At 31.9% G+C, this 14,849-nt stretch overlaps 1 protein-coding gene across 1 annotated transcript in view; it reads left to right on the top strand.

Annotated features, from left to right (window-relative positions):
* LOC106458337 (carbonic anhydrase-like) overlaps window positions 1–11,751 on the top strand; it is a 32,564-nt gene extending 20,813 nt beyond the window's left edge. The window contains exons 4-7 of the mRNA XM_013917846.2: window positions 7,005–7,100; window positions 8,759–8,873; window positions 9,875–9,981; window positions 10,898–11,751. Coding sequence (XP_013773300.1) covers window positions 7,005–7,100; window positions 8,759–8,873; window positions 9,875–9,981; window positions 10,898–11,035 — 456 coding nt within the window. The 3' untranslated portion in view covers window positions 11,036–11,751. The remainder of the gene's footprint in view (window positions 1–7,004; window positions 7,101–8,758; window positions 8,874–9,874; window positions 9,982–10,897) is intronic.
* Window positions 11,752–14,849: the final 3,098 nt, after the last annotated feature.

Raw genomic sequence — 14,849 nt, 5'->3', positions numbered from 1 at the left:
AGGGCGAGCATGTTTGGTGTGACGGGGATCCGAACCCGCGACCCTCAGATTGCGAGTCGAGTGCCCTAACCACCTGGCCATGCTGGGCCCAGTTTTTGAAGAGTAAATTTAACATCAAAACAAAGTTTACTGATTTATAAACTAAGTTACATCATTTTGTTTCTAAATGTTACTCGATATAACATCATGAAGCGAATTTTGGAAGTTTATTTTTATATAATTGACCTGAACATACACAAGGAACTCGTGGGTCACAGAAGTCAAAATCACTAAAGATTGATTTCTTTAATATGGCGTCACAACGATAATAAAATGATGATCAGTTTTAGCTTACCGAGAGACATTAAGCAAGACGATATTATAAGATCATACGTTAAGAACTTATGATTAAACTATTAATCAAATGATATAATAATTCTAAGTCAGTTTTATCAGTGTTATTAAAGTGTTCAAAAAGTGAACCCGCGCGGAATGTGAAATTCTCATGACTTTCTATTTTTTCTTCTAACGACAGTTTATGAAAAGATAAGACGTAAAGTCAATAAAACAGTGTCTTAATAAGGTGCTGTAGCGAGATACCCAAGATCCTTTAACGGATTCGTAGTCTTTTCAACAATATTCTCCGTGAAAATTCTGATAATTTTTCATAAATATGTTCGTTTCAATATTGAATAATAGCATTTTATGATTAAGAATATGAGCAAGATCTAATCTGTTGACGTTTTTCTTTGTTAAATTAAAATCTGCTCGAAGACGTAAACCGAAGCGCATTGCTGCGCTAGATTTATAGTAACAACGCAACCAACTGTGGATGTGGCAGTACGTCATTTCGATAGATCCACTACATCATTAGTGTAGCTAAACTTTCGGTGAATACAAAGCCACGTTCTTTAAGTCGCTGTTATATGGTACAGCCACACTTTAGTTTAATTTACTGTAGCGCTTTCAGTTTCCTTCTGTAATCAAAATTCAAAGATAAGGCAAAATGCATTTTACAAATCTTAATACCACTCCTAATGTCCAATTTTATTATATAGTTATAGATAATAGACAATTCAGTCTTTCACAAATAAGGCTAGTTTAATTAACAGTCTAAAAAATGAAGAACTTGACTCAAGAATAAGAAATGCACGAGTTTGAAACCGGTAAAGTAAAATCGAGGTGTTTTTATATTCTGCACATATATTACTTATTTTTTTTAGTTCATTTATATAAATGAGCGCTCGTCTTAGCTGTGTGTTGGATAGGGAGGAGGATTAGTTTATTACTGCATTACTTGAATTCGGAGAATGAATTTCAATTTTAATTCTTCTAACAGTATTGTTTAGTGACGTAGTTTTTTAAAATGTTAAATGTTCTTCATACAGTTAAGTATGTATTATAGACCCTAGGATACCAGCTAATAGCTTTACTTATCATTCCCAGTGGTGTATTTATAGTAGCATGTTTTATTAGCATCCCCCCCTCTTGGAACTAACTATTGGAAGGCAGTCATAGTCTTAGTATAGTTTTCCATAAATACAAAATACAAATAATAATTAACAACGGTGATTAAAACTGCAATGGCTTTGCATTTAATAATAATTAGCAAATTATATTTGACAAGGATTTAGGGCTACAACCCACCACCTATGCTAAGGGATCGACTGTCACTCTTATAAAAAATAGGGATAATACAGATTCGAACCATGCTCTTCAGCTCCGAAATCTAGAACTTTGTTAAGGTCAAAAAGTTAAGATAATTTAGTGTACTTGTATAAAATAATTCTCGAAATATTTTTTACATTAAACTGTTGAATACGTTTGTTTCACCAAATCTACCATAAAAAAAAGAGATATGCACTTATCGCTTAACTGCCTGTCACTTAGAACTACTGATCATACATTTTGAAAAGTAGATATAAGAATTTCTTACTATCATTTCTCCAATAACTAACTCCATTTTTTGCAACTTCATTTTGATACTATTCTAGCCTCTCAGGTCAAATGTAAGGACTGCTATGCGCTGATAGCTTGTGTGTAGCTTTGCGCGAAAGTTCTAAAACCAAACATTTATGCAACTTATTTACCGAAAACTTTTCTGAAACCAGTTAAACAACTACACAGTCTCCCTTGCTTTCTTTGCCAACGTATTAATAAACCAAACCTTTTAACAAAAAAACAAAACTTTTAACCGAAGAAAACCTATTTGATAAATATTCAATACGCTATGTACATTATAACACTTAAGAATTCTGATCTGAAACATATGTGCAAATATTTTTTGCTACAGCTGGCGACAAAGTCATAACTCTCTCTGCATAAGGGCACGGGTTGGCCCTGTGGTAGATCTCTGGATTTCGGGGTTAGCAAGCCAGGTTCGAAACCGTGCGATACCACAAAATATTTCTCAGGCTTTAAGCTGTGGTTGCATTATAAGAGTAAGATTCAATTCTTTACCGTGAGTCGTCCAGTGGGTCAATGGTTAGTTTACGGACTTACGACACTAAAATGCGGGGTTCGATTTCCGGTAAGGGACTCAAATAGGCCATTGTTTAGCTTTGCGTTAAACAAACAAACTTTAGTGTAGTTGGTGGGTGTTGCTTGATTGGCTGTCTTACTTCCGGGCATTAATTTAAAATTAGAGATGGCAGCAGATAACTTTTGTAGAATTTCCATAAATTTAAAATACAAATATTAAAACAACGGCTTCACCAATGCTTGTAATGTGAAAAGAAAATCTTTAAATAAATAATTTAATTGGGAGTTTTAATAATTTGTTTGACTGTTTAGAAGTCATTGAGATCATATGAGATAATCAAAATAAATTAATGAAAATAAAACAGTAGTTTTAACCAAATAATAAGAACTATATTTTTTGGGAATTTCTTATTTATTATTAATAATAAAACTTTCTATTTCTTAACAGTCTATCTACTGATTTGGTGGAAGTTATTAGTAAGATGTTTTCTATTTGGTACTTCCAAACCAGATTTTTTATATTGTTTCATAATCTTATTCTTTCAATTCTACTGAAATATCCAAAATGTGATAATAAAAGTAAAAAAATGTAGTGGTAGCAGTTCTTTCACTAACTTTGTTCCCAGGTGACTTGAAAAGCATTTTAAGAGGCCTAAGCCACACCGAAGGCGTTAACTCCTTGTAGGGAGTCCGAAGGCATGCTTTCCCGGAAAATCTTTAAATATTAGATTCAAAGTCGTGCATTCTGAGCACTTTTTTGGGGATCTTTTTGAGCCAGATGGTTCCATGCCAAAATGTTACTTTCTTCTTCAGACCAATTTACTATTTATTGTTATTGATGCATTTTGAAAGTTTCAGTAAAAGTTACAACCAAGACATCTTGTATGATGCAAATGTTATTTTGCACAAAACTCAAATTCATATCCGTAAATGCGTGGTCTAAAAGCAACAGGCCATAAAGAAATAATATTCAGTTTCTATACGCTTGGGCTATTTTACTTGGTAACTGGAATAACTAAAATATATTCACGATTATTTCAGGGACATATAACATTTTTCTTTATGACAAGAAATATTTCATATGTCGATATCATCATGCCTTCTTTGACAGAAATGATACAGAGAATAACTGAACAAAGTTCGCTTAATACACAAATCTTTCAAATACCTTGTAATATCAAAGAAAAAGATTACAGATATTAATATGTGTATAAAAGGTTTTTAAAGTAACGATTATTTTCTTTACAACATGAAATGCTACGAATCAGGATAACTAGATGCTAAGAAAAAATGCTGTTTATAAAATACAGTACTTCAAACATTTTCATATGGTTGCTAGAATCAGCATTAGAAATTTGTGCATTGAACTTTAAAGGTTATTTGCTGGTGAAGATTAAATTTTGAAATTTTGATTTGAATCTCATAATACAGTTATATTTTGTTACACTAAAAATGGACTCCAGTCATGCACACGTGTTCAGCTAGTGGAGTTGTGTTTTTTATACTAAAATGGACTCCAATCGTGCATTCGTGTTCAGCTAGTGGAGTTGTGTTTTTTATACTAAAAATGGACTCCAATCATACATATGTGTTCAGCTAGTGGAGTTGTGTTTTTTATATTAAAAATTGACTCCAATCATGCACACGTGTTTAACTAGTGAAGCACAAAATAGGCAAGAAAAGGTTAATGGGCATGTGTTTTGTCGTAGATATAGCTCATTGTAAACTCAAATGTCCTAGTATGCGTTAAAAAAACGAAACACTGAGGAAAAGTACAAACCGAATTTCATCAGCGTTTATCGGAAGAAGTCTGTGACAGACTGTTGACCATTTTTATTTTCATTTTATTCCTTTTATTTTCGTCTCCATGCTGCAACTTGATCGCTACTACACACAAACTTGCGAGAAAAACACGTTTTTTCCGAACAAGATTACTTTTCACTGACCAATGAAATTACTAGTTGTAGATGTAAATAGAGATCATGCCAAATTTGTATCAGTTTGGAGACATAAGTGTAATTACTTGAATCCTCAAAACACAATATTTGTTGTATGTTGACTGCCGCGCGAAGAAAGAGTTCGAGATTATATCATACCGTAATCAGCCAACATCACCTGTGCTTCTCTGTGAAAGATCAAATTAGATAATACAAAGTCTTAAATGGAAATACCCGAACTATTCCGAAAATGATAAATAGAGAAAAGTCTCGAACCCTCCACATTTGGTTTCAATTTGCTAATCTACAAAAGTTGGAGAGGAGCCAAAACTCAAACACATGTACCAGACGAAATCGTTACTATTTTTAGAATAGGAATTTTAGTTTTGAGTTGAAAACTGGAAATAATCGCGGATAGTTTTTACAAAAGTTTTTCCTTTTTTCTTATTATTATTTGGAATTTGAACTGCCCCTGACACGTTTTGAACTGGTTATTTCGGCCGCTTGCCAGTTGTTAATGAAAACCCTGTATACTTTTTTTCTACTTCAGTGAATTATTTCATTTGTTCTTAGTGTTGTGTTATATAACATGTCAAACTCTGTCTTTTCAAGTTCTTTATTAAAATACGATCTCAAAGAGGAAGCAATGGAATATTTACTTATTTTGTTTCAAATCATAAATCAGTATATAAACATGAAAAAATTTAATTAACGACACTTTTAATTCCTTTTCAAGATTTGGAATGCTTGCTTGTTTGTACTTAAGCACAAAGCTACACAATAGGCTATCTGTGCCCGCCACGGGTATCGAAACCTGGTTTTTAGCGTTGTAAGTCAGCAGACATACTGCTGTGCCACTGGGTGGCGATTTGGAATGACATCGTAATTACTTACCCTAGGGAAGACCTTCAGTACACTGTAATTTCTTACCCTAGGGAAGACCTTCAATACACCGTAATTTCTTACCCCAGGGAAGACCTTCAAAACACCGTAATTTCTTGACCCTAGGGAAGAACTTCAAAACACCGTAATTTCTTACCCTAGGGAAGACCTTCAATACACCGTAATTTCTTACCCTAGGGAAGACGTTCAATATCAAAGATGTGGGCCCAGCATGGCCTGATAGTTAATACGCTCGACTCGCAATCTGAGAATCGCGGGTTCGAATCTCTGTCACCGAACATGCTCACTCTTTCAGATGGGGGCGTTATAATGTGACGGTCAATCCTACTATTCCTTCCTAAAAAAGTTGGCCGTGAGTGGTATTGACTAGCTACCTTCCTTCTAATCTATCACTTCTTAATTAGGGACGACTAGCGCATATAACCCTCGTGTAGCTTTGTGCGAAATCCAAAACAAACCAAACCAATCAAAGATTTATATCGTTGTTGTCATGGTGACTCATTCTATTACTATAATTTCTCAAGACCAACTAGTAACTATTTTGTTTGTTTGTGTCGTAAGAAAATATTTCCCAAAAAGTCTTATTTAATTAAATTTCAACAACTCATGCATCAAGTCATATTCATAGCTCAGCATTTTCAGATAAAAGTACTATTAATTATGAATTTCCATATTTTTTTAAATAAATTCTTGAAATATCAAAGAAATGTCTTTAAAATGTATATATTTGTTTGCCATGTTTCTTTTCAAGTTAAAACCTTTGGGGAAAATAAAAATTGGATCTCTTTTTCTCTCTCTCTCTCTTTCTTTTTTAAGTTGTAAAACATTAAGTAAATCTAATCTGATTTTCTCCTTTTCGATCGCAACATTTATTAAAAATGAAAAATATATATGTTATTTACGCCAGTACTTGGGAAACTGATTTACCCTCTTTCGGAAAAGATTACACAAAGAAATGTAAATAATTTTTACTGTATCAAATTTTCACATTTTTTGCGAACATAATAGAAGCAGTTGAGATTTTAGCCTTACATTGCTTGTGTACTTTTGAGATTAAAGATATTCTGACAAACTTGAAAAGGCTGTGTTAAGTACGACTGAACGTATGTTTAATAATTCATTTTCATGCTTGTTTCTCGATCAGTACTTTTCTTTATATCGCAAATAAATTTTTTCTCAAATATTTACTAACTAAACATAGGTATATGTTATATTTTAAACTTAATCAGCAATTGTTAGTTTAAACTATATACAACATGTGTTTTTCTCGAAATACTTAGCACGAAACTTGCTCTTTTCAATGGAAATGTTTTTCACATCGGACCATCTGCTGTGTCCACCGAGGGGATCGAACTCCCGATGTTAGCGTTGTAAATCCGTAGACTTTACCGCTCTCCCACCAGGGTTTTTTTTTTATGTTTAGAAAGCATGGAATATTTTACCACATATGTTAATAATTTTGATATCTTTTAAATTTACCAATCCAGTGTCCGAGAGATACCGAAATCATCAATATCATAGTATTCTCAAATTATAGGCTCATTAGTAGCGGCGTGTATGCCAATTAATACAAAGAATGATTTCGAGATGTTTCATATAGAAGTATTTATAAAGAACAAAGTATAAACTTATGAAACCATTTTTCACTGTTGAATTCCTCATCAGTTGTTGACCTATTTCTCTCCATTTTTTGTCTCACCAAAGATCCATCTGGTTCACTGGAATACTGAACTGTTCCACAGTTTCGACGAGGCAGCGTCAAATAAGAAAGGTTTGGCAGTGTTGGGTGTATTTTTACAGGTGCGTCAATTCGTGTTAGTTAATTTAAAAAAACGTTTAATATAAATTATTTAACTTTTCTTAAACTAGTTTTCTCATGAACAATATGCAGTTGACTGAAGATTAATAAAAGCATAATAAAATATTTTTTTTCTTCATTTTTCCCGTTTATTAACTATGATCAGTTATATTTATAATTTTCGTCAGTAATTAGGCACCAATATTACATAATATTATATTTAAGAAAATACGGTATAGATATTTTCTTATAAATTAGTCTTCTTAATATATACATGGTGAAAATAATACTTAATTCAATTATAATTTGGCGACTTTATTATATCCATCGGTTGATTGTGTTAAAACTTTTAAATTTTTCGCTACAGAAAAGGCTTAGGTTATTTTTGTTACCCTATTTTACTTAATATTGGGTTTAAACAAGAAGTAGCTACTTTTTTTTATAAGTTAGGACGTATGAAAAATCAATCTGTGACAAAAACAAGCACAAAAATTCAATAACAAGATGTTTATACTTATGATTTTAGAAACTTTCTGTTTGCATAAATAGAAAATAGCTTAAAAATGTTATGCGGTGTGAGAAAAACGAGAACAAGGGCTTTTAAATGTTTTGAACGATCGATTAAAATATGATTTAACAGTTGCTATCATTTGATACTCGAAGTGAGAGTATGATTCAAACAATTGCTATCGTTTGATACCCGAAGTATGAGTATGATTTAATGGTTGCTATCATTTGATACCCGAAGTGAGAGTATGATTCAAATAATTGCTATCATTTGATACCCGAAGTATGAGTATGATTTAACAGTTGCTATCATTTGATACCCGAAGTGTGTGTATATGATTTAACAGTTGCTATCATTTGATACTCGAAGTGTGAGTATGATTTAAAATTTGCTATCATTTGATACCCGAAGTGTGTGTATATGATTTAACGGTTGCTATCATTTGATACCCGAAGTGTGAGTATGATTTAACAGTTGCTATCATTTGATACTCGAAGTGTGAGTATGATTTAAAATTTGCTATCATTTGATACCCGAAGTGTGAGTATGATTTAACAGTTGCTATCATTTGATACCCGAAGTGTGAGTATGATTTAATGGTTGCTATCATTTGTTACCCGAAGTGTGAGTATGATTTAACAGTTGCTATCATTTGATACCCGAAGTGAGAGTATGATTTAATGGTTGCTATCATTTGATACCCGAAGTGTGTGTATATGATTTAACAGTTGCTATCATTTGATACCCGAAGTGTGAGTATGATTTAACGGTTGCTATCGCTTGATACGCGAAGTGTGAGTATGATTTAACAATTGTTATCATTTGATACCCGAAGTAATTTCATTAATAGTATCAACTAAGCTGTTTAATATACATATTTATAGATATACACACACATAATAAATTCGTTTTATTTGTATTATTTATTACTATGATTAGTTTGCACTACGAGCTTAGTATATGGATTTAGGATTAACCTAAAATCTCCTGATCGAAACTCGTCAGATATTATTAAGATTACGGTTAGTTATGTTAACCATAGGTTACATTTTAGTTCTGATGTTTATAGGTAACTAGCTTTGATCAGTAGCCAATGACAACAACAAATATGGTGGTCGAAAAATATATTTGATTATATCATCGTTTCTGTAGATCGGAGATGAACATGCCGAATTGAGGAAATTGACTGGTAAGATGACACAAGTCAGTTACAGAGGTCAGAAAATACCCCTTGTTGATGGATTTGACCCTTCAACTTTAATTCCAGGTAAATTTTAGTTACTGTTGTTTTGACCAGAAATTACGAGAGATAAACGCAGAAAACTATTCGTCCTGGAAAATATGATTTGCTAGACATATAATCGGTGTTAAAATTAATATTTAGAAGAATTTTTTTAGAACGTTATTTTTATGTGGGAAAGTATGTACTCATAAATACTGGGTGTATTTTATTAGTTGTTGCACCAATGTAAAAACCAAAAAACAAAACATATGTGGAGCACAGGTTGTAAGCTCTGTTTAGTAAGCATGTAACAAGGTTTCATTTAAACAAAATATATTTTCTAAACAGGAGTGTGAGTATACCTAGTAACATCAACTAAATACATAACACAGATCTGCGAATTTAAACTTAATAAAAGTTGTTTTGGTTTTAATAGCGGATTTTCCATAATTTAGCTACGAAGATTTCAAAAATAATGTTTATTTTTTTTCTATCACATAAGGATTTTTTACAAATCGAGAAGAAAAAACAACTCTTACTTAGATCAAATTTACAACAGATTTATCACAAATATAACAGAATATATTTGGGTCATTTACACAACCTCTTGTTGCTATAACGACGAATAAATAATAATTGAAAATAAAAAATAATGTCAAAGTGCACGCACAAGCAAATACTATCCAGAACTGAAACTTAATACGGCCTGTTAACCGTTTATTTACTAGCGGTGTGTTTCTCTTGGGTTCTAGAATAATCGATACGACTCTCAAGTCGCGATTAGTCTAGAGAAATGTATAGCCAGCGGTGGTCAACATTTTAAGCATAATAAAAAATGATCCGATTTCAATGAAAATTATTCACTTATGTAAAAGTACATAAGACGTTTTGTGAAAACTCTGTACGTAACGGAGAAAAATGGATATCATTTTTGGATTCAGCGTATAGGTTTTACCGTAAAACATGTAAACATTTTAAGACAATAAAACCATCGCGGACCTGTGTAATCACTAGTAATTACTTACCTTTACCTTTATACATTGTAGCGGATCACGCATACTGGACTTATGAAGGATCACTTACCACCCCTCCCTGTTACGAAAGCGTTACATGGATCGTGTTTAAACAACCTCTACAGGTTTCTGAACAACAGGTTTGTATATGCATATAGATAGTTTGGAAATGTTTGAGTAAATGAGATTATGAAATTTTATAAGTTTAGAATGTTCAGAAATGTTCACTGTAATATATAATGCTTTTTAACATATTTTTTTTCTCTTCAGCTAGAGCTGTTTGTAGCTTTCATGTTTATGTTTTGAATTTTGTTTCGTCTGAAGTTGGTTTTTAAAGTTTATTTATTATTTTTACTCCTTTTTTCAATCAACGCAGAGTGAAACATAAGAACAAGTCTCCTACTGATTCAGGCTAATTTATGACTTATCCATTTATTTGTAGCGTTTACGTTTTTATTTTGATGTGATAACTGCACAGTTTACTTATTTGGTAGCTTAGAACGGGGATATTTCCGTATATGCATTGTTTTGGTTTTCGCATAATAATGTTTATGTTAATAACTTTCTTTCCCGCTTTGGCATAACAATATGTCATTATTTCTACTTAAAATAATTCTCTTTGTACTGATGATTTGTAGTTTTAGCAAAATCTCTGTTTTACTTTTTCTTTTATACCTTTAGCATAGCGATATCTGTAACGCCCACTCTTATTATTGTTCAACTGTAATTCGTTATTAGGCTTAGCCGTATTGTTTTAGCATAACTTTAACGTAACGTTTACTCTTCTCTTAGTTTTAATCTATACTAACTTGGTTATTTTATGGAAACTGGTTCTCTACGACTTTGTAAGAAATGTAGTAAAACTATTTTTTTGCACAAAAATTAAGCATATTATTAGGAAATTAAAATATACTCACGTATTGTTTATGAGGTAATCAATCAGTGAAGCATATTTTCTAAATGCAGTACTGTAAGTTACCTATTTCATTCATTGGTGTATCTGTTTGTTAACAAATTACAGAAAACTTATTTTTACTTTCTTTCGTATCTTTACAGCTTAATAAATTCCGAAAATTGCGTAGTTACGGTGAGGGTGAAGCCAATCCCGGTGGAGAATTTTTTGGACACATTATTGAAAATTATCGCCCACCTTTGCCGATAGGTGATAGGGTTCTTCATACTACTCCGAATTAAAAAAAGTGAAATATTAAATTTTGATCACATCCGTGAAATCACTGTTTTGTAAACTTCTAGTGTATTGCATCTTTATTTTTGTAGCTTTGTTGAGCATCTAATATTGAGTTAGTTATTATCAATTTTGCTTATTTAAGTATATTTTTCTGAGTAATACCACGAAATACAACCTGAGAAAACAAATACCTATATAAAAAAACCAAACAACAACAACAACAACTCTCTTTCAAACTACAGCCTCGAACGTGCAGTCTAACCTTACCTTGTATGGTATTGTGAATTTAAACAAGCGCATAATGAGCTTCGTACAAACACGAGAAGCAGCGTTTTAAAAATATCTTTTTAGGGTTTGGTTTTAATAAAATTTAATAGTTCTTAGGATTATTCATATCCATAGTAACCTCTCTCCGTAAGTCAGGAGATATCACCATATTTTGTTAATAGTTAACTGCAGTGTTAGCTAATAAGCGTAATTATACATATATATATATATATTACGCATAATACTTCAGTCATTTGTCATCTTAATTTTTTTATAATTTCATTATTACAGTTTCTCTTTTATGCATCAAACGATTTAACATATATTATATTTCTACGGAAGAGCTTATTTTACATTAACAGCGAATAACTGATCCATTATTTTATACTCACTGTGGTCTGAGCTTCAAATGAAAAGTCTTTGGTTTCGCGACTACAACATTTTTGTTTAAAAAAAAAAATAATTAATGCCAGTTTTTCAGAGCACAAACATATGTTATGGGGGAACGTCATTGCACACAGTGTTTGAGAATATTGTTCAGCACAATTCAGGAAGAGTTAAGCAATTTATTTATCTCTCATTATTTATTGACTTTTTCACCCTCTCATTTCCTGTATTCAGTGTGACATAAATTGTCAAGGAGTTGTACATCTACAAAGATAATATTAATATTTGGCATATCTTGTTTTGAAAGACTGTTAATTAAGCAAAACTATGCTTTCTGGATGCAAATGCCTCCAGGATTAGTAATATCTTTTAATTTATATCTTGTTCCTGGCTTTATATACTGTTAGCCAAATCACGCTTCTCAACAACGCAATGTTAGACTGCATACAGTGATCCAGCGTTTTATCTCTCACTTAAAGATGATTATATATTTGTCAAACGCGGAACAAGTGCTTACATAAATTAATCCCCACCAATCAAAGCACAATTTATGAATAAAAGTTAAATTAAATAGTGTTTACTTAAAAAATTATTAAAAGTAAAGGAACACGTTCAAGAAATTCATACTATGTTTTCCTTTCGAATAAAGTCTATGACACGTGGTTGAACGTACAAAAACCGTAATTTGATCATTTCTTGTCACAATATTAATCAAGAAAATTTTATATATTTTTTAAAATTTTTAGATGTGTCCCAGTTCATTTATCCAGTCAGAAATGTTCTCAAAAGTTTTTGATTTCAGGTGCTCTAGGTTGTGCGTCCTTTAAAAATAACTATAAATAACTGATTTTTATATGAAATATTTAATACAAAGAACACCATTTTAAGTCATATGAGTTGTAAGAAGATTAGTCAATATATTCCGTTTACTGTTACACCCTCATTCACCATAAACTAGTTCCAGATTAACTCTCAGTCATTTCTTAAAACCAGTTCGAAATCTGTTTACCATATAACGTTTACTCACACGATTAAGTAACGAACATCACTAATAGTCTGAAATGGAAACTTTGAAAGTGATCAAATTTATAGAAATTCAGGATAGGTGTTTTATTTTTCATATAAAGACATTTATAATTTTGCTATGTTTTATCGGAATAGAAGTATGATTTACTTGGTGATATATCGTATTTTTTATCTTTTGAATAATGAAAATGTCTACTACTAGATTAGACGAGTAAGATCGGGAAGTAAAAATACAATATCCAGGTACATTTGTTTAGTATGAGTTCATTTGCTATAGAAGTCGCTCTTTCTAGCTTATTTACCATGACTGTTAAGTATGATATAAATAAATGTTTTTGAAGCATAGCTATCGAGACGTCATATCAAAGATTATTCACATTTATTATATATTACTTCTGTGTTTCATTTCCTCCCACGAAGGTGGTTGTTTTATCTATAGAAGTTCAATATTTGTTGTCGTGAGTAAATGAATTGGTAAGTTATTCGACAATGTCAAACTTATATTTAATAGATATCCATAGCTGTTGCTTATATTTTAGCTAAATAAATTACTTTATTTCTCTAACTCTAATGCCACCTGGTTTTTTAAGAGAAATCAGTTTTATTTACAGTGTTGTTGTTCTTATAATCGAACTGTAAGCATACATATATATATATTTGTGTGAGTATTTATTCGTTAACTGTATGTAATCGAAGTATTTCAGACTGATATGAATATGTACCTTTGTATTTTAGCTGCTGTAACTGGTATTTTTCTTGTGGATCAATAAAAATAATATATATTTAATTTACGTATAAATATCATTAATATTTTGCATCCCTGATTTTTTTGAAAAATCATTCCAATTATTTAAACGACGTCTTAAAAGCTGATAACTTTAACCTTTTATTGTTATCCGACCAGCACTGATAAAGCGTAGTTTTGCGTTTTTACTATAGTGTGTATTTGTTATAATTTATTTTTCAAAGTTATTTTAATTAACCTTCAACGAATAAGTTAATTCACAAGATAAATTATGTATCAGACTAAACAGTAAGCATTAAAAGTTTATAAGGCTTCTTAGTATTCTTTAAAAATGGTTTTTAAAGATTCTGTTGTTAACGTGATTAATGACGTTTCAATAAACACAATATAATCCATACAAATACATTTAAAATAAGGGAACATCGACCGATTCCCTGAGAAAAAAAAAAACTGCATTAGTATTCTGGAATTGAATTCGTCACGCACTAAACATGTACAACTGACCCTTCATTTGCAATACAATTTGACTCCAGAATGATGTGATCTGAAGACAGTTAAAAACCAATTCCCCGATGGAACAGCAGTAAGTTTACGAACTTACAACGCTAAAATACGGGGTTCAATTCCGGTGTACACAGCAGATAGTCTTTTGTGACTTTGCTCAAAAATGAAGAGGGAAAAACAAAAGGGTTAAAAACAAGATAAAATGTTATCATTTTGTAATGTAATTATTTTTAGTGCTAAGGTTCTTTTCCAGCGTGTCGAATGTGGCCCAGTGGTTATCGTCCCGGACTGTACATTTGCGGGTCCAATGTTTGTGTCCCGTTACCCAACCGAACAAAGTTCACGTTCTGTAGATTAGGGCCATGAGTGCATTATAAGGGTGACTGTCAAATTTCGCTATTGGTCAAACAAGGTTTGAGTACGTTATATTAAAAAGATTTGGGTATGCAAATAACCAATTACGTGACAATCACAGCTGATGTAAAGTTGTGATGGAACAGTGTATATTCTAACTATGTTTTGACATTGTTTGGCGTTCGTTTGTCTGTTTGTAATTAAGCACAAAGCTACACAAAGGGCTATTGTGCTCTGCCCACCACGGGTATCGAAACCCGGTTTCTAGCGTTGTAAGTCAGCAGACATACTGCTGTGCCACTGGAGGGCTCACTGTTAATAAATCATGAATTATATGACTCAGACACAAGCTGAGAAAAATCTTTACATGTAACATAAAATTGGCTTCTTGGTATTATATTTACCTTGCATGAGCGTGGCCTAGTGATTATTATGTAACCTACGGTTCTAAAGGTCTAAGGTTAGAATGTCGCTAACACACTTCATAATATTCAGTTGTTACGAAATTGACAGTTCAAAATAAAAAGAAAAGCATG

This window comes from Limulus polyphemus, unplaced genomic scaffold (genome assembly GCF_000517525.1).
Source record: "Limulus polyphemus unplaced genomic scaffold, Limulus_polyphemus-2.1.2 Scaffold448, whole genome shotgun sequence".
NCBI classification, from domain to species: domain Eukaryota; kingdom Metazoa; phylum Arthropoda; class Merostomata; order Xiphosura; family Limulidae; genus Limulus; species Limulus polyphemus.
Note: the sequence above shows the minus strand (reverse complement) of the source record. Positions and strands in the feature narration are given on the sequence as shown.